The sequence below is a fragment of the Parasteatoda tepidariorum genome, chromosome 3, assembly GCF_982258835.1.
Source record: "Parasteatoda tepidariorum strain Cologne lab strain chromosome 3, Ptep-v5.0, whole genome shotgun sequence".
Taxonomy (NCBI): domain Eukaryota; kingdom Metazoa; phylum Arthropoda; class Arachnida; order Araneae; family Theridiidae; genus Parasteatoda; species Parasteatoda tepidariorum.
The window spans coordinates 43,407,105-43,435,035 of record NC_141757.1 but is presented as its reverse complement, the minus strand read 5'-3'; the positions used below and the strand labels follow the sequence as shown (position 1 = coordinate 43,435,035).

The 27,931-nt window shown below is 27.5% G+C and overlaps 1 protein-coding gene across 5 annotated transcripts; it reads right to left on the bottom strand.

Moving 5' to 3' along the window:
* Nucleotides 1–46: 46 nt before the first annotated feature.
* Nelf-A (Negative elongation factor A) lies at nt 47–27,038 on the bottom strand. 5 transcript variants are annotated; one of them, XM_016054869.4, is made up of 11 exons: nt 26,779–27,038; nt 23,792–23,963; nt 20,588–20,749; nt 20,405–20,497; nt 14,570–14,709; nt 13,621–13,687; nt 13,250–13,356; nt 11,471–11,585; nt 8,004–8,356; nt 7,154–7,253; nt 47–476 (listed from the first exon to the last, which is right to left on the bottom strand). In XM_016054869.4, exons 1-11 carry the CDS (start codon nt 26,986–26,988, stop codon nt 301–303), a joined length of 1,695 nt encoding a protein of 564 aa, XP_015910355.1. In that variant the 5' UTR covers nt 26,989–27,038; the 3' UTR covers nt 47–300. The 5 variants fall into 5 exon arrangements, with proteins under 5 accessions (XP_015910355.1, XP_071034808.1, XP_042897654.1 ...); XM_071178707.2 differs by having other exon boundaries at nt 11,426–11,585; nt 26,779–27,029; XM_043041720.3 differs by lacking the exon at nt 26,779–27,038 and adding an exon at nt 26,416–26,578 and having other exon boundaries at nt 11,426–11,585.
* Nucleotides 27,039–27,931: the final 893 nt, after the last annotated feature.

The following is a 27,931-nucleotide window of genomic DNA, read 5'->3' as shown; positions in this document are numbered from 1 at the left end:
TTTTGACAACTAATGATGAATGATCAATGAATAAACATGTTAAATATACACATGAAAAAATATTTTTATTTTTGGTATAATTTTTAAACATGAACTTTGACTATCACGGAAGAAAAATTTGGCTAAATCAAGTTTAAGAATCATTCATCATAATTTTGTACTTTCACAATTTTTAAAAACAAAATATATACAAGGAGCAACCCACACTGGAACCACTAATTCCTGGTAACAAAATAAATTGTGGATCTCAGTATGATTGATCTAATAATATACAATATAATTATTTCTCTGTGGAAGACATTACAGATCATTTCTACGATATTTTTTAACACGCTTCCATTCACCAGTACTATAGTTCATTTGGAAGTGCGTTTCAACGATCATTGTTTGTATGGAACCATCAGGTTGTTGAACTTTTTCTTCATTTTCACTCAACATAATAGTTACAATCTGTCCAAGATGTGGACATGGATTATCTAAAAAAAGAAAAAAAAAATAGTATTAAAAAAGTTTAATTTTGCAATTCCAGTTTTTAATAAGCATTGCAACAAGATTAACAGCTAGATGCACTTGGTACTGAATCTTTTTTGTAAGAGGGCCATAAAAAGTTTTGATTTTCCGGAGGTCATAATGAACAAAATTTTGATTTGATGCACACAATTTATCTAAATCAAAGTTTCTTAAACTGTGGGTCCCGAATGTTGGGGAATCTGCAGCAGGGGCTGCCAAAAATTATAGAAATTTTGATATTTCTATAACTTAGAATTACAATTATACACAATGTATGTGAGTTAAAACAATAGAGACAAAAAAAAAAGTTTATATTTCTTAAAATTAAAACTGCATACAGAACAAGTAAAAAGTATACAGAACAAGTAAAGAAAGTAACAGTTTCACTCATGCCTATGTTGTGTTTGCATAAAGCTTATTTCTTAAGGTTTCATAAAGAAAGCAAAGTTTCACTCATGCCTGTGTTGTATTTGCACAAAGCTTATTACTTGGGGTTTCATAAAACTTTCGTAAATATTATGAGGTATACACTTCAAAAAATTTAAGAAACCATGGTTTAAATTGTAAATTCCAGGGATGTGATTGACAAAAACACAAAAAAGAGGAAGTTTATAACTGTAGCATTAAACGTGCAAAAGAAAAAATTATATGAATTCAATAGCCAATCTGATAATGATTACATTATTATCTATTCAAATAAATATAAATAAATGGTAATTATGTTCTTAAATAAAATCTTGATTAAAATAATTTTTTTTTAATAATTTAGATAACTTTGAGTAATTATGCATAAGCACGATTTTATGTATCACATCATTTTAAAAAAAATTTCTTTAATAGTCAAAGGACCTTTATGGACTTTCTCATCAGTTCTTTGTTTTTTCGATGGTCTTTTATTAACATGACTGATCTGTAGACTGCGTTTTGCAGACTTTTGATCATCAGTGTTGATAGGACAAGAAAGTTCATTTCTCACACAATTTTTGGAGGCCTTAGATTAAGAATCGCGATGTTGGATTTCAAAATCGCGTGAATAAGAATCCCGATGCCGGATTTTAAAATCGCGTGAATAAGGCGATATCGGATTTGAAAATCGCGATGTTGGATTTTAAGATTGCGTGAATAAGAATCGCGATGTTCGATTTTAAAATAGGGTGAATAAGAATCGCGATGATCGATTTTAGGAGTGCGTGAATAAGAATCGCGATGTTGGATTTTAAAATCGCTTGAATAAGAATCGCGATGTTCAATATTAAAATAGCGTGAATAAGAATCACGATATTGAATTTTAAAATCACGTGAATAAGAATCACGATATTGGATTTTAAAAGCACGAAAATACAAATCGCGGTATTAAATTTTTAAATCGCGTAAAAAAGAATCATGATGCATAATTTTTAGAGTCCGTGAATACTTATCGCAACGAGTAATGCTTAAACCGCGGATAAATACGAAAATCGATGTTTGATATTACAACCGCGTGATAACGAATCGCGACATTGGATTTTTAACTAGCGGAAATATGAATCGCGATATTGGGTTTTAAAAACGTTTAAATACAAATCGCGATATTGAATTTTTAAATTGCGTGAATGGGAATTGCGAGTAATGATTTTTAAATCATGTAAAAACGAATCTCAACAAGTAACTTTTAAATCAGTTAAATACGAAAATCGATTATTTACATAAAAATCATCTGAATAAGAATCGCAATTTTAGCAGATTCTGGCCCAGTTCCTAATATTTAAAATTCTGTAAATCAGCCAATCAAAAGAAATCAAATATCAGCGGCCGAAACGATACTGCTTAGGACTTTTTTTCTTTTTTTCCAATCTATAGTGGAAGTCGGAGTTGTCAAGGCAACAGCGTACATGTCGAAATTCTACCCATTTTCTTCTGAAGATCATTTTATCAGGAGGCTACTGCAGGGGGGGGGGGGGGGGGAGTTCGTCGCAAGTCCGACTCCCCAAAAGTTTTTGGAACATAGTCCGAAATTTTAAAAAGTCTTTCATCCCTGAAAAGATAAGAGAGTAGTGGAGTAGGAGACGGCATTGTTTTACCAAGGTCAACCACTTTTACCCCAGCCAGCAGATTGACATGTGAAGAAAGGTTTATTGGGGGCTTCAATACTTTCGCTCTGCGGAAGAAAAAAATTTTCAACAAAATATTATTTACTGCATAAAAATTTTTTCAGAACGGAAATTTATGAAAAATGAGCGGAAGATATGGAAAAATCTGAAAAAAGCGGAAATCAGCAGATCTGCGGAAGAATCACATCCCTGAAATTCCTAAACCCTTTTTTAGCTAAACAACCACTATAAAGGTCAAAATTTTTTCCACACCAACCTATATAAAAGTTTTTTAATAAAAGTCTATTAAACAATTTTTATATTTTTGTTATACTCTTTAATCAATTATTTCATTGAAAATTCCTATTGATCAATGAATTTATATTATAACTTCCCCATAGCGAAATTCTTATTAAGTGTTTTAACTGGTGTTTGAATGGAATTTAATTCCCTTTATCACCTTTGATTTTAAATTAAAATATCAACTAAATATTATAGCTCATAAATTGTATTAACTAAACGTAATTTATAAGCTAACAGTAAAATGTTCGAAGTGTAGGAAAAAATAAAAAAAAAGAATGAAGGAAGTTAAAATACCTTAAATCTCTTTAAAATATATTTTTGAAAAAAAAAAAAAAAAATCTTAGAAAATAACAGCTGTGAGGTAAAAAAAAAAAAAATCTAAGAAAATAACAGCTGTAGGTGAAATTGTACCCATGCTTATATGGAAGTTTAATAGAAATAATTTTAATTACAAATGAATTTTACAAGACCAGGGTTCCTACTCAATTAACAAAGCAAAAATTAAGCACTATTAAGGACTTTAAAAATAAATCCATAAATAAAAAACAATTTTATTATAATGTAAGCACTGATATAATTGTATTAATTAACCGGACTCACCAAGAAAGTACCAGGCAATTTTTGCAAACCCGGATCTGTTTTTTTCAAATTGTTAAAGGTTAATGTTATCAATGAAACTTATCCGTATTCCATTTTTAACAATTTCCAAATTTTTCATTTTTTCAAAAATTAGCAATTTTTTCATGCATATTTAAAAAAAAAAAAAAAAAAAAAAAGAGTAAATAAAAAAAATTTGGCAAAAACAATGAAACAATTATTACAAGTTTTTATATTTCGCTACTGACTTGCAACACACATTCAGTCGTGGGCTGATCTCTCTAAATATTCAGTTAAGCCAAAAAAAATTCTTTCTTTTCTACTAATAAAATGTTTTATTTATAAGGGTATATTTTAAGAATTAATGGTAAAAAGTTGAATTAAAGTTACACATGAGAATAGTTTTCTTAACTGTGCCATGATAAATTAAGTCTTATTTTGAGTAAAGACAGGCCATACTAATATCTAAGCAACTTAAATCATTCCACTTTCTTTCTCATTAGGCTTAATTTTTTAAAAAAAATTTATTGCAATAAATATTTTTATGAAAATTTTTATGGAATAAAAATACAATTATGCTTGAGAAGATTTATAATTTCAATAACCAATGTTTTTTGTTAGTTCTTGGTAAAACATAAACAAAAGGGTTTGAAACGATTTTTCAAAGGTTTAAACACATTTCTATGGCCAGGAAATTGATAAGGTTCCTTAATTAACTAATACTGATAAGTTATTTATTGTTTAATTATTTATAGATATTTACTAGTAATATTAAGTTACCACTTTTATTCTTAACAATTATATACTAACACAGTTTTTGATTTTTTTCAAAAAATACTCAGAGAATAATTTTATAAATTTAGAAGTGTTTATGTAGTGCGATTTCTTATACTTATCAATGAAATTTAAAGCCTTAAGAGGTTTGCGGGATTGACAACAAATTACCTACAGAATTTTTTTTTTTTGATTACCCTATGCCAAAAAATGTAGCAATGTAGCTATGCCAAAAAATATGCAATATTTGCACACATTTTTGTAAGCCTAGCTTAAATATTTATGGAGATATTAATATAAAAAAATATTTTTTTGTCTTACATTTTTGTTTTAACTTTAAAAATATTTAATAAAATTAAACAAAATCATTGATTCAAAATTTGAGTAATTAAAGCAGTTCTTTCATACGACATATGCATAGGAAAGATTTAACTTTTTTCTTAATTTTGTAATGAATAACATTTTGCAACTAATAAAAAAAGTCAGATTTGAAAATCTTAAAGTAATTTTTTAAGTAGTTTTCATACTTTTTAAAAGAAAGCCAAAAATGATGAGGGGTTTGTTGGGGATTATCTCCATTAAAGATATTTTTTCATACGCATATTTTCTTTCCTTATATAATCATATTTCTGTGTATGAACATTTATTGTGAGGTATTATCATTTGTTATTTAATTTTGTTTTATGCAGGGATGAGAGTAGTCAGAAAGTAAAAAAGAGGAAATCCAAGAATGAATATATTTATATATCCAAACATTTGACGAAAAAGTGAGATTTTTAAACTTGTAAACCATGTGATTATAAATCTCGATGTATTTTAAAATTGTATGAATATATGAATATGAAATTCTACATCAAATTTAAAAAATTCTAAAATACAAATCATGACGCGTAATTTTTAGATCACGTTAATACGAATCACGATGCATAAATTTTAAATCGCGCGAATACGAATCCCAATGCCTAATTTTTAAAGCACGTATAAATACAAAAATCAATGTTATAATAACTGCAAAAACGAATAAAAACATTGGATTTTAAGATCGCGTGAATACGAATTGATACATAGGGTTTTAAAAGCGCGTAAATACAAATAATGGATTTTTAAATCTCGTAAATAGGACACGCAATGTATGATATTTAAATCGCCTGAATAAGAATCACAATGTTCAACTTTTAAATCAAGTAAATATGAAAATCGTATTTACTTGAATCGTTTGAAAACAAAATCTCGATTTTAAAAATGTATAAATACAAAACGCGATATTGGATGTTAAATCTCATAAATAAGAATCATAATGTACGATGTTTAAATAGCGTAAATACGAATCACAATACGCAACTTTTAAATTCCTACCCTTTTTTTTCTCCGTTTACTTTCAAGTCAGAAAACAGGAAGCAGTGATGCCTGAATTACGAAAATACAAATTATCCGGCGGAAGGATAAAAATACGGAAAATCTTATTTTCTGTGCTACAAAATAGTAGAAAATAGCTAAAATAAGTAAAAATGCACAAGGATTAGCAGCTAGTAGGACGCAGTTTGAATTTTCTCTTTATCTTTGAAAATCGTAAATAAATATAATTATTTCAGTTCAACAACTAAATTTTAAAAAAAGCGGGATATTTATTTAAAAAAATCAAAACTTTTTAGAGAATCAGAGTTTTTGATAAAAAGGCTGAAATTCGAGAGACAAAAGAGAAAAACTGCTAAAAAGCAGAAAAATCTCATCCCTGTGTAAAGGTCAACCAATTTTATCCCAAGGAAATGATTTTTAGAGAAACTTCAGAGGGAGGAATGAGGACTTCAATACTTTCGCTCCGTGAAAAATTAAATTCCTCATAATTTGTGAAAAAAAAAAATTTCGGCAGAAATTAGTGGGGAAAAAAAGCGGAAATCCGCAAAAGAATCCCTGTTTACGATACAAAATAATATTAAACCCATTAGAAAAATACCAAGAGCTACTAAATTTGTTGTCAAATTCGATTCACTACAAAATTGTGGGAAAAAAAAGCCAAATTTTTTCAGCACATGCCCAGCATAAAAGAACTATTTTAATTGTTTATATATTGCACAGTATAAAAGAACTAATTTAATGGTTTATATATTGCACAGTTTTCAATGATTCCTTTTTCAAATTTTAAAGGTAAAATTTTGTTTATACTTTTAAAATTAGAGCACAAAATTAGCTTTTTCTTTAAAAAAAAATGTTCATATTGCCATAAATATTTAAGCTAGGTTAACAAAGTTTTGTACAATTATTGCATATAATAACCCACGTAATTGTTACAAGTTATAAATTTAATGATACATTTTTTGACATGGGGTGCTCAAAAACACTATTTTTCATTTGTAACTAATTGCAAGTCCTTCAAACCTCTAAAAGTAGCTGTTTAAATTTCATAGTTACATATTGCTCAAAAGACTTAAATTCAGATATCTTTTAAAAATTAAAACTAAGTTGTTAAAGTAAGATTTTAAAATCAACCACATGATTATTAATCAGAGGACTTTTTGCAGTGAAATTTCCTAACATATAAATAATAATCAAAAGTTTAAGAGGTAAGAAGTTTATTTAATGAAAAATTAAGAGGAAAGAATTTTTTTTGTTAGGGTTTTTAAACATAAATTTAGATACCTTCATGTAAAGTAAAAAAATATTATATGCATTTTAAAGTAGATAAAATAGAAATAAGTTTTGATTCCCAAACAATTATATTAATATTTAAAAAAATTTTTTTCAGAGGTATTAAAAATTGTTACTATTTGTTCAAAAGAACAAATTCAAAAACTTATTAGTTTAGTACAAAATCTGATTTCACCTTTTTTGTTTACCCATTCAGACTGTATTTAAATTTAAGTAGAATCATTACATTTATATATCATTTTTCTGATACATACCTCTTGAACCAGCAATGAATCCCAATATTAAAGCCTTTTCAGGCCTTGTAACCTTATTTGATTTATTAAACATGTCTTGGGCTTCTTGCATTTGTTCTTTCTACAAAGACAATGGAAAGAATGAGAAAATTATTTATGTGTTTAATTTAAATGTAAAACATGTTTTATAAACAAACTTTTCAAACATTTAATTTGGCTACACGAAAACAAATTCAATAAAAGAGCTTCCAGTGAAATGATAAATAAAACACTATTTTCCTGAGTATAGTCTAAACTCATCCAATATTTTTAATCTTAAACAAAATGGTAAATTTTGCATTTAATGGGTATATAAGTTGACCACTGTATTTAAAATTGTTGGAAAAAACTTAAAAACTGCTAATCTAAAAATAATGACATAAAAATATTTTTTAATAACAAAACTGCAACGAGTCTGAAACTGAATTAGAACAGGATTTCAGAATTCCCAAATCAATAGTATCAGCTCAAAGGTTATAAAAGATGTTAATATGTATTATAAAGGCTTAAGTGAACTCCCAAATTTTATTGCAATTTAGGAGACTAATGCACCATAAAAAAAGAGAAACTATTACTGCATTTCCATGAAATAAATTAGAACTAGTAGCAAACATTTATATAGATTAATCTGGGTGCTGATGTATCCAGATTAAAATAGGGAATTTTCTCAGCTAAATAAAAAATCCTTAAACTTTATTTTACTAGGGATAATTTCTAGATCTCAAAGCACATTATGATAAGATTATTCAATTATTTGTAAAAATACTCAAAATTCAGAAAACAGAATCAGAGAAATATATTCTAGCAAAATAAAAGCAATTAAACAACAAACCGTAAGAGACAGTCCTTTCTTTGCAGGTGGAGGAGGTTGCACTATAGTGTGCATTTGAACTTGTTGCTGTGGTTGTATTGCAGGCGGTTGTTGTATAACCTGTGTCTGGATCTGTTGTTGTGGTTGCACGGTCATGTGTTGAAGCTGCAATGACGCACTTCCTATTGCAGCAAGATTTCCAATTGTTGCAGTGTGAATAACTTGAGGTTTAGGAGTTTCAGGATTAGTTGCCTGAACATTATTTATGACTTGAGTAGGAGCCTGAACTTGATTCTGAGGCTGCTCAGCAGCTGGAAGAATAGGAGTGAAGTTTTCTCTGGGTTTGATAGTTTGCTGAGCAGGAGTAGTAATGACTGAAATGGGAAAAAAAAGTTAAAAGCTGATTGATATATATATATACATAAAAAGAAAATAAAAAGCAGCAGCTCACTAATCTGCAACTGAAGTTTACGAAATCTGGGAAATTTTAGCTAGTAAATTTTAATTAAATTAAATTTCTGTAATACTTTTTAAATCTATTTTTACATTTTTAGCAAGACGGTCGAAATCCTTATTTTTCTAGATTGCAAAAAGGTGTAAAATCATCTCTCAAGTTAGATAGCTTCTTTAAAATGAAAACTTGAAAATTTCTCAATTTCTTCTAATTGTAAATTAGAAAATGTAAATTATTTGTTTCTATTACCTACTATAATTTTTGAAGCATCTAAAAATTTTTTATGTAAAATATTGGCAGATGGGAAATTGTTAAATGTCTAAAGTCTTTTAACATGTTGACTGCTATGTATGTTTGTAATTAATGTTGCCCACCAGAGATGCTAGAATATTAAAGCGTGAGTTGCTAGCTCATTCCAATATATAAGGCAAACTGTTGTATAGATTATTCAGAACAACTGTTACGAAAAACACAGTACCTAATTTTACCGAAAATAGTCGCAAATGCTTTGATGCTTTATAAACGTGTGATAAAAAATGTAAATACAAAATGATTCAAAGAATAGATAGGGCAAATTTTTAAGACTTCCTTATGTTAGACAAAGTCAGTATAACAATGCTGTTCACATAAATTATTCCGGGAAGAGCATTAGTCAAGCATGGAAACAATGTTATTCAGATTAAAGGTGTGAAATGATCAAACGTATAAGAAAATATCAACCTTTTGTCTAAAGTGTCCTGATCAACCTCAGTTTTGTTCAGAATGTTTTAGACCCTCAATAAATTTTTTTAATAAACCATTTTCATAATGATTAGATAGTTTTATTACATTCTGCTGAACAATTGTTCAACATTTTTTAGGATCATTAGTAAATAGTAACATGACATATTGGCCAATACCAGCAGTTTTCTTAAAACATAGACAAAATTGAAAACTAAAGAAAGTTTTTTTTAAAAAGTAGAGCTTTATAGCTACTGCAAATATTGAATCAGTAAATTGAACTGCCGTAAAGATCTTTAAGCAATTTGATTGAAATAGATATAAACTAGTGAATTGATCTACCCTTTATGAAAAATTTCCTGCAATTCCTTTTCAGCTCCCTAGTTAAATAATTACGTCTAACATAATCAACCTTGAAATTCAGCATTTATTTATTTACTAAAACTTAATTACTATGTTTTAATTATTCTAACAAACATTTTATTGTTTTAATGGATTTGAGCAGCATACTGTTTCAAAGAAATAGCATAAGCATTAATAAAAAATATTAATTAGTAAAAATAAAATGTTTTTTTATTTGCTATTGAGTCAAAAAGGAAAGGACGGGAATTTCTCCTTCTAAAATATAAAATGAAAGTGAGAAAAAAATATAAAAGCTTTACAAAAAATTTAAGATGTGACTTGGCATTCAATTTTGAAAAGTAGTTTTCTTCCGATTCGTTCATGCCTTTGACCAGTCTATTTCACATCTTTAACCTTATCATAGATATTAATAAAATATTTTATAGCTAATAAAAGTTATTAAATAGGTCACTTAGTGGGAAGTAAAATTTATTTTTATTAAAATTTTTTAAATTTTATTTTTAATTAAAATTTTTTAAATTCTATTTTTAATTAAAATTTTTTAAATTCTATTTTTAATTAAAAGAAAAAAAAGAGTATGACTATATTATAATGAGACAAGCTTAATTTAGAGTTCCTAAAATTATAATTTATTTTTACTGCCTACAAATATTTAGTAGGAACTATTTATTCTTAGAAATATAACCAGACAGATTTTCACCAAGAAAATTAGAAATAATGATAACTTGAGCAATAAGCTAAGGCTTACAAAAGATTACTTTAAAATATTTATATGCATATATACAAGAACATTTCTCCAGTAACTAAACAATGGCAGATGGGAGTTAAACTGCTGTGCCTTTTAATTACAAACATACAATTATAGAGAAAGCCAGTTTGGTAATTAATAAATCAAGCAAATACTTTTTTGATTTGCTTAAACCTCAATTCACACATCTAATTACAGAATTTAAATAACTATGTTTTTTAAGCAATTAAAGAAACTTAAAAAACACTGATTTATAATAGCAGTAACATTTATTTGGTTTCTAAATATTGTTTCAAGTTACAAAAGAGCAATTACCTCCATTTATAAAAAAAAATATATACATTTCAATGAGGCATGCAGGCAAATCAAAATAAAACATCCAATATTCTTTATAAAATTTTCCTTACCATTGGAACTTGAAAAAAAGGATGAATTATAACTGTTTATAAGTCTCGCTAATTCTTAATTCTTACATTTTGTGGAAAAAATCTGTTTTAATAGATTAAAAAATCTGGCAATAATGGATTATAATATGTATTGACATGAAAAATAAAAGTTTTTATGATATTAAAATTTTATCTCATTAAATTACATTGATATTAAAATTTTATCTAATATTTGCAAAAGTGAGCTGAGTAAATATTAAAAATTTAAATTGAATTTATATTTGATAAAAAGCTATTCTATGTATATCAAATACACACACAAAAAAAAAAATTATAAGGAAATAGGGTAACACTGTAGGCTTAATAATAGATTCCTATTATCAAAAATGTTTTTTTTTTTTGTTTTTTGAAAAGAGGAATTAAGGAGGCCTATCATTACAGGAAAAATGAACTAGGTATTTCATTTCAAAGATAAATTAAAAAAAAAAAAATGCTTTATTGAATCTGAGAATAATTTACAGATATTAAGAATAAACTTTATACCAAAATCATATTAATCAAAAATGTCAGAAGCCAAAACACAACAAGCGTAAGCAATGTAAATTTAGTGGTTATATGGTTATGGTTAAAGCAAGACAAGTTAATACAGCAAACAAAAAATCTTAAACATAATGCTAGAGAAGTGAATAACAACAGGTAAAGAATTTGTACCTTTCTTACTTCCCGAGTGGGTCAGTAAAGGCGTTAATGATTAGAGTTAAAATAATATTACCCGATGGATTAGCTTTCAGAATTATTTTAGTTACTACTGCTTTACCAGGTAAAGTTGGAGTAGTGTTTGCTGAAGTTGGCAATGCATTTGTGGATGCAGGTGGCACATATGTTGGAGTAGCTGAACCAGGAGCAATAACTGCTATACTCGGCCCAGAAATCTGAAAACAAAATTTTAACTTTTTAGATATTTACTATAGGTAGAGCTTGCTATAAATTTGCTCTTCTTTTCCTCAAAGTAAGTTCATGAAATATGACCAATCCTGTTAACTTGTAGCCATTGTCCCCTCTTATTCAAACTTGGAAAAGTGCATCAGTTTACTTTAGAATTAGGCTTTTAATATATTTTTCTATATCAAATTTTTATGTTTTACAATCACATTCTTAATAGCGATATAGCAATTTAACTATTTATTCAACAAAGGTAACATTTTACATATTAGAGGAATAATTTGTCACAGCAAGCAAAATGCTTTTTTTTTCAGTATCACAATTTAATCGATCTGTAGATATATGAATGGGTCCGCCCTATAAACGGGTGTGTGGAAGACATTTTAACTTTGATTGCATTTCTTTTGTAAACATATTTCACATTGCCATTACATATAACTTTTCAAGCTCAATTTCACAATTTTGCCTGTCTGTTACTCTTTGTGAAAACTTTACTATAGCTGAAATTGTAACACTAGATATTTTTCATACGAATTCTTCAATTCGAGATAACATTAAAAATATCCACGAGCCATGCACAAAGATGTCAGTTTCCTATCTGTTTATTCAGGAACTGACTCATCAAAAACATACAAGCATGTTCGAACCTTTGAGATATTTCAAAATCAATAACGATTCTAAAGTCAAATATTTAAATTTAACTAAGAATAAACAAAACTTACAATACAGCTCAGAATATCACTATCATATCTTATCACAAAATAGCTTAACTAGAATGCTAACAAGGGATTTTAAGTACTGGCAGGTTGTACTGCTGCCATTTAGTTGTTTATGTATAAAAGGAAATAATTTCAAGATGTATCCTTAAAATGAGGGAGAATTTAGCATATTTAGCTTCTTGAGACAAATCTTGCATACATTTAGAATTTTCACTATTGTTGAGTTACCTTGAAAAATTGTTTAAATGTGCTAATATTTTGCATGAACTATTTCTTCATATAAAAGAGCAAAATGAGAAAATAATAACTTCACAATCCTATAAAAAACAACTCTTTTAATCACTTTAAAATGAATCGTAATGTGTGATTTGTAGATCACTTTTATACAAATCATGTCTATTTTATGAATTGGTTTAATATGATTTTACTGTTTTCATTAAGGGCATCAAGAAATTCCTGCTGTTGTATACACGACAAATCGGAACTTCCTTAGGAAAAAGCTAAATTTATAATTCTTTTTAAAAACACTGGAATTTTGGTATTTTAAAGAAATACAACCACCCCTGTATATTGAAAAAGAAAATGCCCCCGAAATGTAAAATGTATAATTTCAGCTTAGATGTATAATTCCAGCGGATTTATACATCTTAGCAGGATGTATACCACACAGAGCGTGTGTCTATATTATAATGTTTTTTCGAATGAAGGGAAATTTTAATATAATTACATTTTTAAATTAATAATTCAGTCACACACAATCATGTATGGTTCAATATAACCATTTCATGCCGATCTAAAATACTGTCGTTTTTCACATTTTCTGGACAAAATATTTTTCGACAGATAAGCTATGTCAATCACAACCTCTATATAAAAATGAACATGATTTGCAACTAATAAAAACTCTATGTTTTTTGTTATTATCAGTAAGCTACCTGAGGTGTTGTGAGAAGTCCAGCAGCATAATCTGGAGTAGAAGGTGAAGATGTAATAGGAGGAGTTGCACCTTCTTTCTCTTTCTTTAAATCAGGAGTTTCAACTTCTGCAATTTAAGGTGGAAATAAGAATGCAGTAAAAAATATACAAAATTGAACATAGGGAATTTGAATTAAATACCTGAAATAAACATGCAACACACAATAAATGTGCAATTACAAAAACCAAGAGGATAAAATTTTTTAGTGTAACACATTGTTACAAAATAGTTCCTTATTTAGTTACAAGAAAATCAGTTATATATAATGAAATAAGTTATATGTAACAAGTTGTATATGTATATTTATTGAAAGAAAAAAGTAGTATATACCTGGCAATTTCTTCCTGCGTTTAGCATCTCTGCCATAACCCATTGGTTGTTCATCTATTTCAAGCAGCTAAAAACACAGTATGTATATTAAAATTTTGCCAACATTTCAATAGAACAGGAGAGATTTTTATGTTTGAAAATAACGTGACAAAAAAAATTATGTAGAAGAAAAGTTTCTTTTAAATGCAAACACTCTTTCAGAGCACACTATAATTACCAAACACTAGAAACATTTAATTAAATGATTAAAATAAATTTTGTCAGTAGAAGAAAATTCTTCGTGCCCAATATTTCCAGAGAGCAGTTTTATGGTTTGAAATTTCCCTCAGATTATAAGTTCTTTTTTTCAAATTTACTGTTTTCAAAAAATATACTTTTCTTTTTTGCAAAAAAAAAAAATATTTAGCTTTTTAAAAATATTTTTAGAAAGTTTCCATATTGTTACAAATTTTTTTTTTTAATGAAATAATAATAATAAAAAAAAAAATTGTGATTTTACACAATTCTTGAAAAAAACAAACAAACTAGAATGTGTTAAAAATATGAATTCAAAATATGTTAAAATAAATATCCATAAAACTGAAATGAAGAAATAATCAACTTGTATCTTATGTCTTAATATATACGAAACAATCTATTGGTATATATTGACAAATATGTTAGTACCAAGAGTATAGAACATGAACAAAAGTATATAACAAGAGTATGGAACAAATTATATATGAAAAATGTAATAGGTATATTACTTTTATACTCACAATTTTGAAAGCAAGTTTAGAACTGTATACATAAAAACCTGAGCTTAAAAAGTACACATGCAAACCAAATTATAGAATATTTCAAACAGAGCACTAACAGTTGGGAAAAATGAAAAAGTACTTAAATAAACTTTTTTTAATAATAATAATATTTTAGAAATGGTCTTAAAAATAGTAAATGAGAAGTTTACTTTTATTCCACCATCTTTTCTGCCAGCTGGTGTTCTGGCAGGTGCTCTACTGGGTGGAGTTGAATTTAGACGGCCCAAGGGGCTGTTATTGGCTTTGAAGCCTCCAGGCATTACTCTACTAGGTATACCACGTAATGGTGCTGTTTCAGGGGATGAGGATAAAAAATACTATTAATAAACAACTATATAATGAAATACAAAAATATAATAAAAACTAGAGAACTGAACACTAATAAATATTTTTTGAAATTGAACAATTATAATCAATGACTAATTTATACTTCTTTATTGAAAGTTATAACGTAATGAAACGACAATTAAATGATGAATAGATTTGATGAAATTAGTGTCCATGTCCAGTATTGTCATAGAAGTTTTGGAAAAAAGGTATTTAAAAAAAAAAATATTAGGCTAAATTATTATAAACTGTTAATTTTTATAATCGGTCTTTAGACACATTAGTTTTAATTGGTATGTTACACTGACATGTTTCATCCTCTTATTAGTATTAAAATAACATTGAATTAAAAACTACAATTATCTTTATGTAATTTGAAAAAAAGCTTTTATGCTACTTTCTATTCCTGCTGCTATTATACAACTTTCTATTCAAGCTGTTTCGAAAAATTGGTCAAGCCATGGATACTAGAAATTTTAAACTTTTGTAAGCCTCTGACATGAGATTATTACATAAACATTAAGTTTCACTTTTTTCTCCTAATTTCACTATTAAAATTCACATTTTCAAAATAAAGTAAAAATAAGCCGCAAAACACTGCCTTTTTATTTGTATTCCATTTAAAATATTAATTCACTGCTTAAATAATAATTACAGACTGGTAAAATTATCTGTGTTTATAGGTTTAGTTCTGATTGTTATTACAAATATTTATAGTATTATATTAAACTAATATTAAACATTACCATTCTCTCTCTCATATATATATGTATAAACATATAAGGTCTTCAGGAACTTTCTGAATTTCAGAAAATTTTCATAAGTGTGTAAAAATCCAGGAGGATTTCATATCAAATCTGGGCAGAATAATACAGTATAATTTTACAGAGATACACTGTAGCATTTATAATTTAAAACCTTAAAAGGATGCTTAGAGTTTCAGAGGATGAGGGGAAAAAATGCTAAATAAAAAACCATATAATGAAATACAATGCAAACTAGAGAGCTGTAGACTCATAAACAGTTTTTTTAATTTACAATCTAAATAAATGACTAATTCAAATTTCTTTATTGAAAGTGATAATGCAATGCAACAAATTAAACATTATGAAATGATGAATACATGTGATACAATTAGCTTCAATGTAATGAATTCTATTGAAAAATGAAAATTTCCATTTATTCTTTAAAAAAGATAATTAGGGTTTTTAGGTGTTTATAATTTGATTTGTACAAATTTTAAAATTGATGATAAGAAAAAGGATCGCTTTTGTTAGCGATTGTTTTGTGTAGTAGTATTTCGCACAAAACAGGATTTATTTTATTCTTCTTCAGCACAACAGCCCCTTACAGGCCTTGGCTGCCTCAACCACACGTAGCCTCCTATCCATGGTGACTTTTTCCCAGTTGTTAATCTTTATTACTTTGAGATCTTTGGCCCAAGATCCAGAAGGATTCTTAAAGGTGGCGATTTGTACTGCATTGTTTTCTGGATCTCTCCAGATAAGGCCAAGTATTAATATTTTGTTTGAATGATTGTATGGATTTTTAACTTTTTAATTATTTGATTCAGGGTTGGCATGTTTTTGACATGTGACAGTTTTTGACAGTTTAAACCATGGTTTAAACCGTCACGTCAAAAACCTCACTGTCAAAAATGTCAAAAACCTATATTCATATGTGAAATTTAATTAATACATAAAATTTATATATTTTTTAAAGGATAGTGTTTCTAAATATGTTCCAGAAAAAATAAATTTAACATTTTGAAGAAACACTTATATTTTGAATAGTAACCAAAATCTTGTACTTTTGAAAACTCACATCTTTTGTAATATTATGTATTCATTTTCATGCGTTATTGAAAATCTGCAGTGATATTATTAAGAAATTTATTTATAACCAAATTTAGTGTATAGTATAGATCAGTGGTGCGCAAATTAGGTCGCGACTCCTGTGGGGGTCGCCAGCAGTTTTTTGGGGGTCGCCAAATTTTTATGAAATGCATTATCCCTGCATGATGCATACAATACAGTGTACATATAAAGAGTGAAGCGCCATCACTCACTGTTTAATTGTAATTGGATTTCCGAAATGTCACGAAATATCGAGTCAGAAGTCATAAAACGCATACAAAATTCATCTGTATTTGCTTTACAACTGGACGAGACTACCAATATTACTAAAATGTCACAACTAATTATTTACGTTAGGTTTATTTTTAATGAAGATATAACAGAAACGTTTTTATGTTGCAAAAATTTGGAAGGAAAAACAACTGGAGAAAAAATATTCGAAGTAATAAATGAATATTTTGAAACAAAGTCCCTTACCTGGGCAAACTGTGTTGTGGTTTGTACAGATGGTGCTGCAGCATTAACAGGTTCAAATAAAGGGCTCAGAGGCTTAATTCAGAAGGTGGCACCTCATATGATATTTAATCACTGTATGATTCATCGGCAAGCTCTTGTTGCAAAAGATATGGATGAAGAGTTGCACAACGTATTACAAGACGCTGTTAGTTCAATTAACTACATTAAATGCAACAGCCGTCTCTTTTCAATACTTTGCAATGAGATGGGCTCAACGTATGAGAAATTACTGTTACACACCGAAGTCAGATGGCTTTCACGTGGGAAAATACTACGACGGATATTTGATTTGAGAAATGAAGTGTACATGTTCTAAATCGAAAAGAAACATAGATTGGCAAGCTGAGCTATTTAGTTGATATTTTCGAAAAACTTAACGACTTAAATTTGAGCTTGCAGAGTGAGAATTAAACTATCATAACTACAGCCAGTAAAATTCAAGCTTTTAAGAATAAGTTTAGTCTCTGGCAAACTGAACTGAATAAAAACACCAACATGTTCCCTTGCTTTAACGATTTTATCAAGGAAAATAATATAGATATATTTAGATTTAAAAACATCATTTCCAATCACATTGAAAAGTTAAAGAAAAAATTTTCGAGAAGATTCGAGGATTTTCCTGAAAACGATCTTGGTTGGATTCGTGATCCATTTTCCTTTGACATATGCAGTTCAACGCTTCAAATTAGTGAGAAAGAGCAATTGATAGATCTGATTAATGATTATACTCTTCGAAATCAATTTAAGACTCAGCCTTGCCAAACATTTTGGCTATACGTGGAAAAACAATATCCCGTTTTATGCAAGAATGCCATCAGAGTGTTAATACAATTTGCATCAACGTATTTATGTGAAACTGGATTTAGCAAACTAGTTTCAATAAAAACTAAATACCACTCGTGTTTAAAACCTGAAGATGATATGCGAATTGCAATTAGCAACATACATCCAAACATCGATGAGACAATTAGAAACTTGCAGCCACATACATCTCATTAAAGGGCAATTTACTGATTTTTGTGTTATACAAAAAGTATTTTCTTAAAATTATAAATAAAATTAATATGAGTCAAATATGATGATGTTTTTATTCGATGAAACGAAAGAAATGCTCGACATATACATTATATTTGTGAACATTTATCTCTAGGGGTCGCCAAAAATTTTCTCTCTACAAAAGGGGTCGCAGTCGAAAAAAGTTTGCGCACCACTGGTATAGATTATACTAAAAATTAGACATTTTTAAAGATAAACATTAGCAGTTTTGTACATTAGACATCTTCTTTTAAAGAAAAATCTTTTTAATATTTTTTTAAATCTTCTTAATAATCTTTTTAACATAAGACAATACAAATTTAAGTGCTTTCTGTTAAATACACAGAGTAGTTAGTGTCGATTTACAGTATATTCAGCCTATTCATTTACTATGCTGAAAATTTAGTTTATCCAAATACTTGTGAATTTCATTTTTCTGAATATGATATAGTTTTGTTGAATATCTAAATATTCAGCTGTTGAATAATTACTTCTTGCCTTCAAGATATGCATTATTTGTATTCTTAATACGAGTGGAGAAAAAAAAATTAAGAGATAAAAATTGTTTTAAAATGATAAGTGTAATAATTATAAATAAATATAATAAACAATATGAATTACATTTATCATTATTCATAAATATAACTACTTTTAAATTAAAATTAACATACTGGATAATAAAGATATTCGGTATAACATTAAAAATTTTTTTTTATACACTTGTATCTTGTATCAAGTTTGTATTTATACAACATAACTTGTAAGTTCCTTATAAATATTAGTTATATGTTCCTTATATGTCAAAAATACATAGTAATAAACTTTTAATTTTCTTAAGTATCAAAAAGAAAAAAAAAATTTTTTTAATATAAATATTTAAACAATTTTTGTGCAAAATTTTTCTGCACATGCATTTGAATATAAATTTCTGAGATTTTAAATCTGTTATTTTACCTTAATTTTAATTAAAAAATATTTTAAAACCTGCTGATTACCTATAGTATAATTAAATTTCAATATAATGCATGGCAACTGTTGGTAGTTTTGAAGTTTATATATTTTCTTGGCAAACTTCAGTTTTTGACATTTTTGACGGTTTAAACCAGTATTATACCCTTGTCATGTCAAAAACCACTTTTTGACGTCAAAAACCCAACCCTGATTTGATTTAATAATATTTAAATATTTCAAATCAGATTGCAATTAAGACATGATGCTATTGCAATTGTTCTATATGGTACAATTTTGGGCTAAGTTTGAATTGCTCTTTTTATTAATTTTTAATAACTTATTTTAATGTCTAATCTCTTGATTTACATAAAATTGCGATATTTTAAATTAGAACCTATTTATTGATGCAATACATCTGAACTTCGTTCAATTGCATGCGGCATAATTTTGAAAAGTTATTGAAAAAATTATTGAAATGTATAATTTCCAAATAAAAGGAAGATCATAACAGATGTGTTAAAACTGTGGTTGTTCACATGGTAAAATTTTGTACTAAGTATCAGATGGTGGGGGGCTTTCTTTTAAAAAACCTTTTCGTTTAACAGAATTTTGCGGGTGCGGTGTATATTCCAGGACAATGCAATTACAGCAGTACGAAATTTATAATTTACTGTAATAATTTTTATTATTATTCAAATTCACAGAAATAGAATAACAAAATTTTCTGTTTTGATAAGTCATTTCTTCAGTCCTTTGGGTGTAGTTACGCTTTGATTAAATTGTAGTATGAAAATCTTAAAAGTTTATATAAATACTTGGAATGAAATACATTCAGCTATATTAAAATAGAAGATAAGACATTTCTTTTAAATTATCAACACTAAAAATGCCTTAGGTTCCAGTTTTTTAAATCAACATTTTTTAAAATTAATTTAAGGCGAAAATCTTCATGTTAGTTTTCATAAATTTTATTTACATCAGTATAAAATAGAACTGAACAGTATGATAAAACGTAAGTTATTATGACAGAATTAACCATTCCATGAATGAATTACAAATTTGTATATTGTTCCATTTATAGTTTTATAATACAAAATTTTAAGATAATTATAATTAGAAAGGGACGACTCAACCCTATATATTCAAATAGAAAACATAACATCTTCAAACTTAAGAAAAAATTTATCTCATCAACATTATTAATAATACAACAAAATTGCAAGATTACATTAATTTTTGAGAAAATAAAAAAATGAATGAATTCTAAAGTTTCAATTACGAAAAACAAAAACATCTTACTAGCATCATTCAGTGGTTTGATAAGGCCTCGACATCGTATTGGGACAGATGGAGCTGTAGAATTCTTCTTTGAATTATTTGCAGCATCAAGAGCTAAAAAAAAAGTATTTCACATAAAAAGGGGACATTTGAATAACATTTTCAAACAAAGAATCTAAAGCTTTTATGTGTAGCATCACTTACATTTCTGCAGTAATTCAGCACGGAGAGTGGCAGATTTAGGTTTTTGTTTTAATGCAAAATGTTTAACAGGTTGAGGTAGTTGACCAACGACAGAAGCTAAAGCAGTTCTATTTAAATACAAACATTCTAGTGGCAGCATTACTTGGTCACTATGCTTACGCACTGAAAAATAGAAATATGGTAAAAGGCAAATACTCAACTAAATACACTACGAATAAAAGATTTACACTGCAGTGTATTCATTGCAGAAAAAAAATGGGAGAAAATTTCTCACCCTTTCTCAAAAACAGGGTGAGATTTCAAAAAGTTAAGTGAGATTTCTAAAAATTAAAAAAACACGAATAGACTTGGAAAAAAATAATTTCTTTAATTATAATACATTTTTCACATCTTTTAATTGAATATTTTTGCTTGCATCATCATATTGAAAATGTTCTATATCTACTTTTTCATCGGCTATTATATTTATTTGGCTGAAAAATATTCGTATTTGTTTCGTTTTGACCGTTTCTATCGACATTTGTTTCATTTTCATTTGTCCGTTACGGAGTAGAAGATGTCGCCTTAACAAGGTATTTGTCCATCTTACATTCATGCACAAAAAATGCAAACGTCTTACATGAAGAAACCTTACCTACGGTGAACATGTGGTTGCAGAGAAATGTGTTCTGAAAGGGATTCTGTGGTTCGGGGGGGGGGGTGTTCTGCCGTTTCCACCGGTTCTGAACAATACTGATAAATAGGGAAGCTAGATAACAAGGTCCGATGTTCAAAATAATGAAAGATCAAGGAAGAAAAGTGAAACGGATTTTATACAAAATGGCAAAAGATGAAATTTTTTCCAAAATTCATGCATTTTGAAATTGATTAATAGAGTGCGCGAACTTCTCGCGTTAATAATTTTTTATTGCGAGAAAAGAAAAAATATGCGAGATTCTCGCGCTGTAGTGAAAACACTGCACTGGAAACAATGTGTTTCTAGACACAATACAATAATCAAAAGTGCAACAGTGCATTCTATATCTAAGACACCTTGATAAAGAATAAAGCTCTTTATAAAAATATATATATCTATAAGCCTAAAAGCAATAAGGGACAACCAATAGCAAGCAGAGGAGCAAGGGAATATCCAATTAACAGCTGTAGAATAATCTCTACTTACATTTACATAGAAAATAACTAAGAATATGGATTTAGATTATTATAATTCTTATGTTAATGATTATCATAAATCTAATTTCTTTCTTTTTAAAAACTCAATAGGATATTTTGTTCTTCCCAATCATTAGACTATACACCTCTGATGATAAAAACATTAAAATATACCAGAAGGATATGAGGTTAAAAAAAAGTCAAAAAATTATAAAGAGCTCATCCATATATGGATATAACTATTCAGATTTTAAACCAGCTCATTGCAGACATTGCTTAAAGTCAAATATTAAATACTACTTTTCTAATCCAGTTCAATGGATGCTAAAAATAAAATATCTTGAAAAAAATCTTGTATTACATAAATAACTTAGAATATTGAACACACAATGCTAACAAAACATCTGCAACTATAGTTAAGTTATTTAAAGCAAGAATCAGTGTTTTCACTATAGCGCGAGAATCTCGCATATTTTTTTCTTTTCTCGCATTAAAAAATGATTACCGAGAGAAATTCTGGCATTCTATAAATTAATTTCAAAATTCGCGAATTTCTCGCATTTTGGAAAAAGCTTCGAATTACGTCATTTAGAATAAAATCCGTTTCACCTTTCTTCCTGGATCTTCATTATTTTCAACACTTGCCCCGTTATCTAGCTTCCCTATTTACTAGCATTGTTCAGAACCTTTTCTAACAACAGAGCACAACCCCTCCGAACCACGGAACCACTTTCAGAACACATTTTTCTGCAACCACGTGTTTACTGTAGGTATGGTTTTTTCATGTAAGACGTTCAAATTTTTTTATGCACTAATGTAAGATGGACAAATACCTAGTAAAGGCAAAATTTTCTATGATGATGCAGCAAAAATATTCAATGCTTTAAAAAATAGAAGGCGTTAAAAATGTATTATAATAAAAGAAATTTTTTTTTTTCAAGTCTATTTGTATTTTTTCAGTTTTTAGAAATCTCACTTAACTTTCTGAAATCTCACCCTGTTTTTGAGAAAGGGTGAGAAATTCTCACCCATTTTTTTTCTATGATGAAAACACTGAGAATGGCAAGTATTTTTAACAGGGGGAAAAATTATTGAAATAAATAAATAAATAAATAAAACCAAGCAGAGAAGAATAGGTTTTTCAAACTCAAATGGAAACTTTTTTTAAATTCATTTTATGATTTTAACCAAGTTAAAATAAGTGAAAACTAATAGGCAATAATTGAAAAAAAAAATTTACTGAGTTTCTTAAGAAAATAAAATAACGAACGTTCTTCATATTTTGTAAAGTTAGTTAAGCAATATATTGTATAAATTATTACCTTATTTTATAAATACGTACATAAAGAGCTGTTAAAATAACTTGATCAAATTTTATTAATTAATACTAAATTAACAAATTAATACTAAACATATATACTACTACAAACCATATATTCAATTTGCAATTTCAAATATATTGATTACTATAATCAAGTACTGTTAAGTATGAGCTCTCTAACAGATTCTTAAACAGTTTGATATATATGTAGATTTTAAAATTCTGTATAAAACTAATTCAAAAATATTTTTCTTTGAGTTCTCAAAGAAAAGTAGGAATTAAAAATGGAACTTTTTACTACATTAAATTCACTTAGTTTAAATTTAAGCTATTCTTATAACATTTATTTTTAAACAATTGTACTGTCCTCTTTTAATTTCTTCCAGACAAAATGCCAATCTTGCTTTAAAGACTATATTCTAATACATAAAAAAATGAAATAAAAAAAAATTTAAACTATCATCTATGACATCTAGTGTATAATCCAGAAAAGATTAAAAAATATTGTGAACAAGCATAAATTTATTACTGTTTTTTTATGAATATCAATATAAATTTATGAATGAAAAACTGCTTTAAAAATAATTAAAATCTCTAAAGTCTTTGGTTCAAACTATGCTGGCCTTTGATAGTCTACGATATTTACGGATATTTTTAAGAAAATTTTAATCCACAGTGCAAATTTAAAAATTAACCCTTAATTAAACAAACAATTTCAATGTATCATGTACCTAATTTCTTCAAGTCATTGACAACATCAGTAAATACAGATGCATTTTCCTCAATCTGGAAATTTAAAAGTCCAGTACTGGGATAAGACTTTAAGAGCTCGGCAAGCATAGACACCCATTGATCACTATCAACAAGAGCAACTTCAAGAATTTCTTCTAGTTCAATTTTCCACTGAAAGTTAAAGATTATAAACAATTTTGATTGATTATAATTTTTTTGATTATTATTTTGACACCATCTTTTCACATAAACAAATGAGCTTTGCATCTTAATATAGCATTCAGAAAACTTAAATACAAATTGGGTGAAAAAAAAAATTTGTTACTATAGCAATGTTAATAATCTAATTAATAAAATAAAAATTATCACTCTCCAAAAGCATAATAACATAACTAATCTGTAATAAAAATTCTGCAAAAAATTTAGATCATTTGAGTTCAATAAATGTTAGTATCTGATGCAATTTTTTTACTGTTCAAGTATAACCATAAACAAGGCATATTTAGTATAAAGAAAAATTTAAGTTTTTTTTTTATCATTAATGATACTTTAAATTAATTTGCAGCAGCATGTTTCAATTGTTCAATGCCAATTTTAGTCGGATCCTAATAGTTGATACATGCAGGATTTCAAGATTTATTTTTTTAAGAAGCATAGCACAGTGATTCTCAACCTTTTATTTGCTGCGGCACACTTTTAACGACTTCGAAATTTGACGGCACACAATGAAAAACATTAGATTAAAAGCTGTTTACTTACCTATTATACACTGTGTCAAATAGTTTGGGATAATAATTTTGAATGTGAAATAAAATAATGTACTACAAAAGCACGTTTATTAAGGGATTAATTATTTCTTTCGACTAATTTTTGATTAGTTAGTAACAGTTATTTATTTTTCTGCTAGTTATTAATTGTTAGCTTGTTTTCTATAGTTATTAACTGTTAGTTTTTTGTGTGATTTCTTGTTAACAATTAATAATTAGCAAAAAAACCTAGTTAGCTTATTTTTTGCTAGTTATCCTTTAATTTGTTTTTTATATATTTGTTTTTTTAGTTACCCATTGTTAATTTGTTTATTAATTTCATAGCTTACTTTTATGATGAGCTTTTATTTCCCTTTGAAAGCATATATATATATAAGTATAAGCATATATATATATATACACTTTTCTTTAATTTAAACTCTACTAATAATAAAAAAAAAGCATTATAATTTTTATTGAATCGTTTCTAATATTTGGTGGCACAGTGGTTGAGAATCACTGGTATAGCACATAGGCTTGTATTAAGCAAGATAATTCTGTCAATAATAATAAATGTTGTAGGTAATTAAAACTTTTATAAATTTACAGACAACTGTCATAGGTTTGTTAACATTCTTTGAAGTAAAAAAATTGTTGCTTGTTATTTTTATTGATTATTAGTATTTTGATACTGTATTGAACTTTTTTATTAGACATATAAGTACAAAAATTTTTTTTTACATGAATATTTACTTGAGACCCATAATGAAAATATTTTTCACTTAATCCTTAGCAAAAATTCAAAAAGCATGTTGAAAGATATTACGGAACACCAGGAAAGTTTGAATAAAAAAAATTGCTTACATTTTACAGAAATTAAAATGAAAAAATAGCTTATGGTGTTTTAAAAATAAAACACCAGAAATGTCAAAATTATTTTAGTTTTGCTCTGAAGTCCCAGAATATGTGATTAGAGTTGAAAACCCCTCAAAGAGTTAATGGAAAAATTTTACTTCCACTGAATCCTTTGCAGAAACATTGAATTTGGCAGTTACATAAACCTATTTATTCTTGCAAACTTACTTTAATTTTATGTAAAAAATTTATTTCTGTATGTGATAACATTTACATTTAAGGAGCATTAAAGTCTTTTTAAGTGCTAAGGGCCTCTGAGGTTTTTAATCCAGCCATGGAGCAAGCTTATATACATTTTACCTTAATTTATTGCAAATTAAACTGAAAAATTTCCTTTGATGCATTGGAAATTCCAGTTGCATAAATAGCATTACAGATAGAAATACTTCTAGGAAAAATAACTAAATTAATCTTCACATTAACTAATTTCCAAATTACAGAAATTATTAGGCAGCAAAATTTAATCGCAATTGAGTTTTAAATGGTTGGAGCAGATGTCAAAATAACACCCTTCTCAATTGCAATTTTTTTCTATAAATTCATTGGAGAAATCTTATATTGCACAGTTACTAGTCTTTAATAATGTTAAATTGATTTTACAGTAATACACTGCTGTTAACTTTATCCATATTTCTTTCACACAAAAGAAAGTTATTTTTTTCGTTACCTGCAATAACATTCTGTAATAGTCCTTTAAGGCTAACTTTTTTTGAGAGCCTAAAACTATTAACATATTGTCACTGTTTAGTACTAAGAGCTGTATTTAAACTAAGAAGAGTTTGTAAAAAAATTTCAAAATTGGGTAACCTAATTTAATGAAGGTTACATAAATAAAAATTTACAAATTGACAAGTTTAATATGATTTTGAACCATTGTATAAATATTTTTTAGAAATCTTAGTTCAGTAGTATAGAAGATTGAAACATTTAAATGAAGGATGTATTTAATATTTGAGTAATACCTAAAAAAAGGATTGAATATTATAGTCATTCATCTCATTGCCAACTGTAACGTTTGACAATTTACAGATTAGAAATCATTAATACTACGCAAGAAAAATTGACATTCTAAGGAGCACATGACGGAAATGAAAAACCTGTACAGACTATAACAGGTTGCCAATCAAATGAAAGTGAGCATGAAGACGGCAAAATGTAAACAAACATTACACAACATTTAGATATTATTTCAAATAATTGCATATTGAAGGTTACAGATAATAAACAAGAACTAGGGTTGGACTTAAAATAATTAGTTACAAAACGCAAGATTGGAAAAAGTAATCAGATTGCATTTAAATTTTATAACATATGTTTGGTCATACTTCTTCGACATTCCTTCGGGGTATGTGCAGAAAAGAAAGTAATAATTTCAGCTTTACTTGGGGTTGTAACTCTATGAAACATTCTCTAATATTTCGCAAAACATCTTGATTTAATTGTGAACAAATTGAGCCACCTGACCATAAGTCGTTACTGGTTCCTAGCTTATTATGAAGCCAGAGAGACGTGTCACTGTCTCTCACATGCGCCATGTTGGAAAACCTCGATGGCGAGCGCCATTTTTCTAGAGCTGGGGCTATCGTTGCCAATAAAGTTTTTAAATAATGTTTTTATTTACAAATGTATGGCTTCAGTATATACGTCAGTAGTGACGTCAAAGAGTCCAAAAGACATAGTGCTGCTCGTTTGAAGCATGTTTTTTTACAGTAAAAATAAATTACCTGAATGAAATACATTATAGTAATAAGAAAACAATTCAGCGAATCTATTGGCGTGATCATTTATTTTTCACTGAACTGGGAGAATATTTGTTTTAAAATGGTTTCTCACTTATGAAAAGTTTAAAATACTCATACTTTGCGTATTAACTTAACTTTTCATTGCTATTTTTATATTTGATTATATTTATTGTTTTCATAACATTATAATAGCAGCAACGAAAATAATAATTATATGAATGCGTACACAAAAGCGTCAGTTATTAGTTTCATAATACTTGTCAGTTATTAGCGCCAATACGTGGACAAATCTGCGAGATTTTTGATACTAGTATTTTATTTCGCGTTGAAGGTATATAAAGTTTTCTAAAATCTATCGTATTAAAATCGATTCTAAAATCGAAAAGTAATATTCAGATATTACTTGCTATTGAGTTTAAATTATGATTAAAATAAAATACTTTTCATGTTTGTTAAAGAAATAAAATATTATTTGTATATGTTTCTGTGATACCTTCATTGATGATATCGTCTAAAGTATTTTCAATTTTTCAATTAGAGTTTTGCTTATATAGTTTCTGAATGATAAAGTTTTAAAAAGTCGAACTTTTCAATTCTTACTTCTTAAAAATTATTTGACCAGTTGTGTTCAAATTTTGTATTTTGTCATTAAAAATACCATAGTTTAAAATAACTTAAAAATTAGCTATTTTTTTTCTGACCAACTTTTATCCAATAAACAACAAATAATTAATTA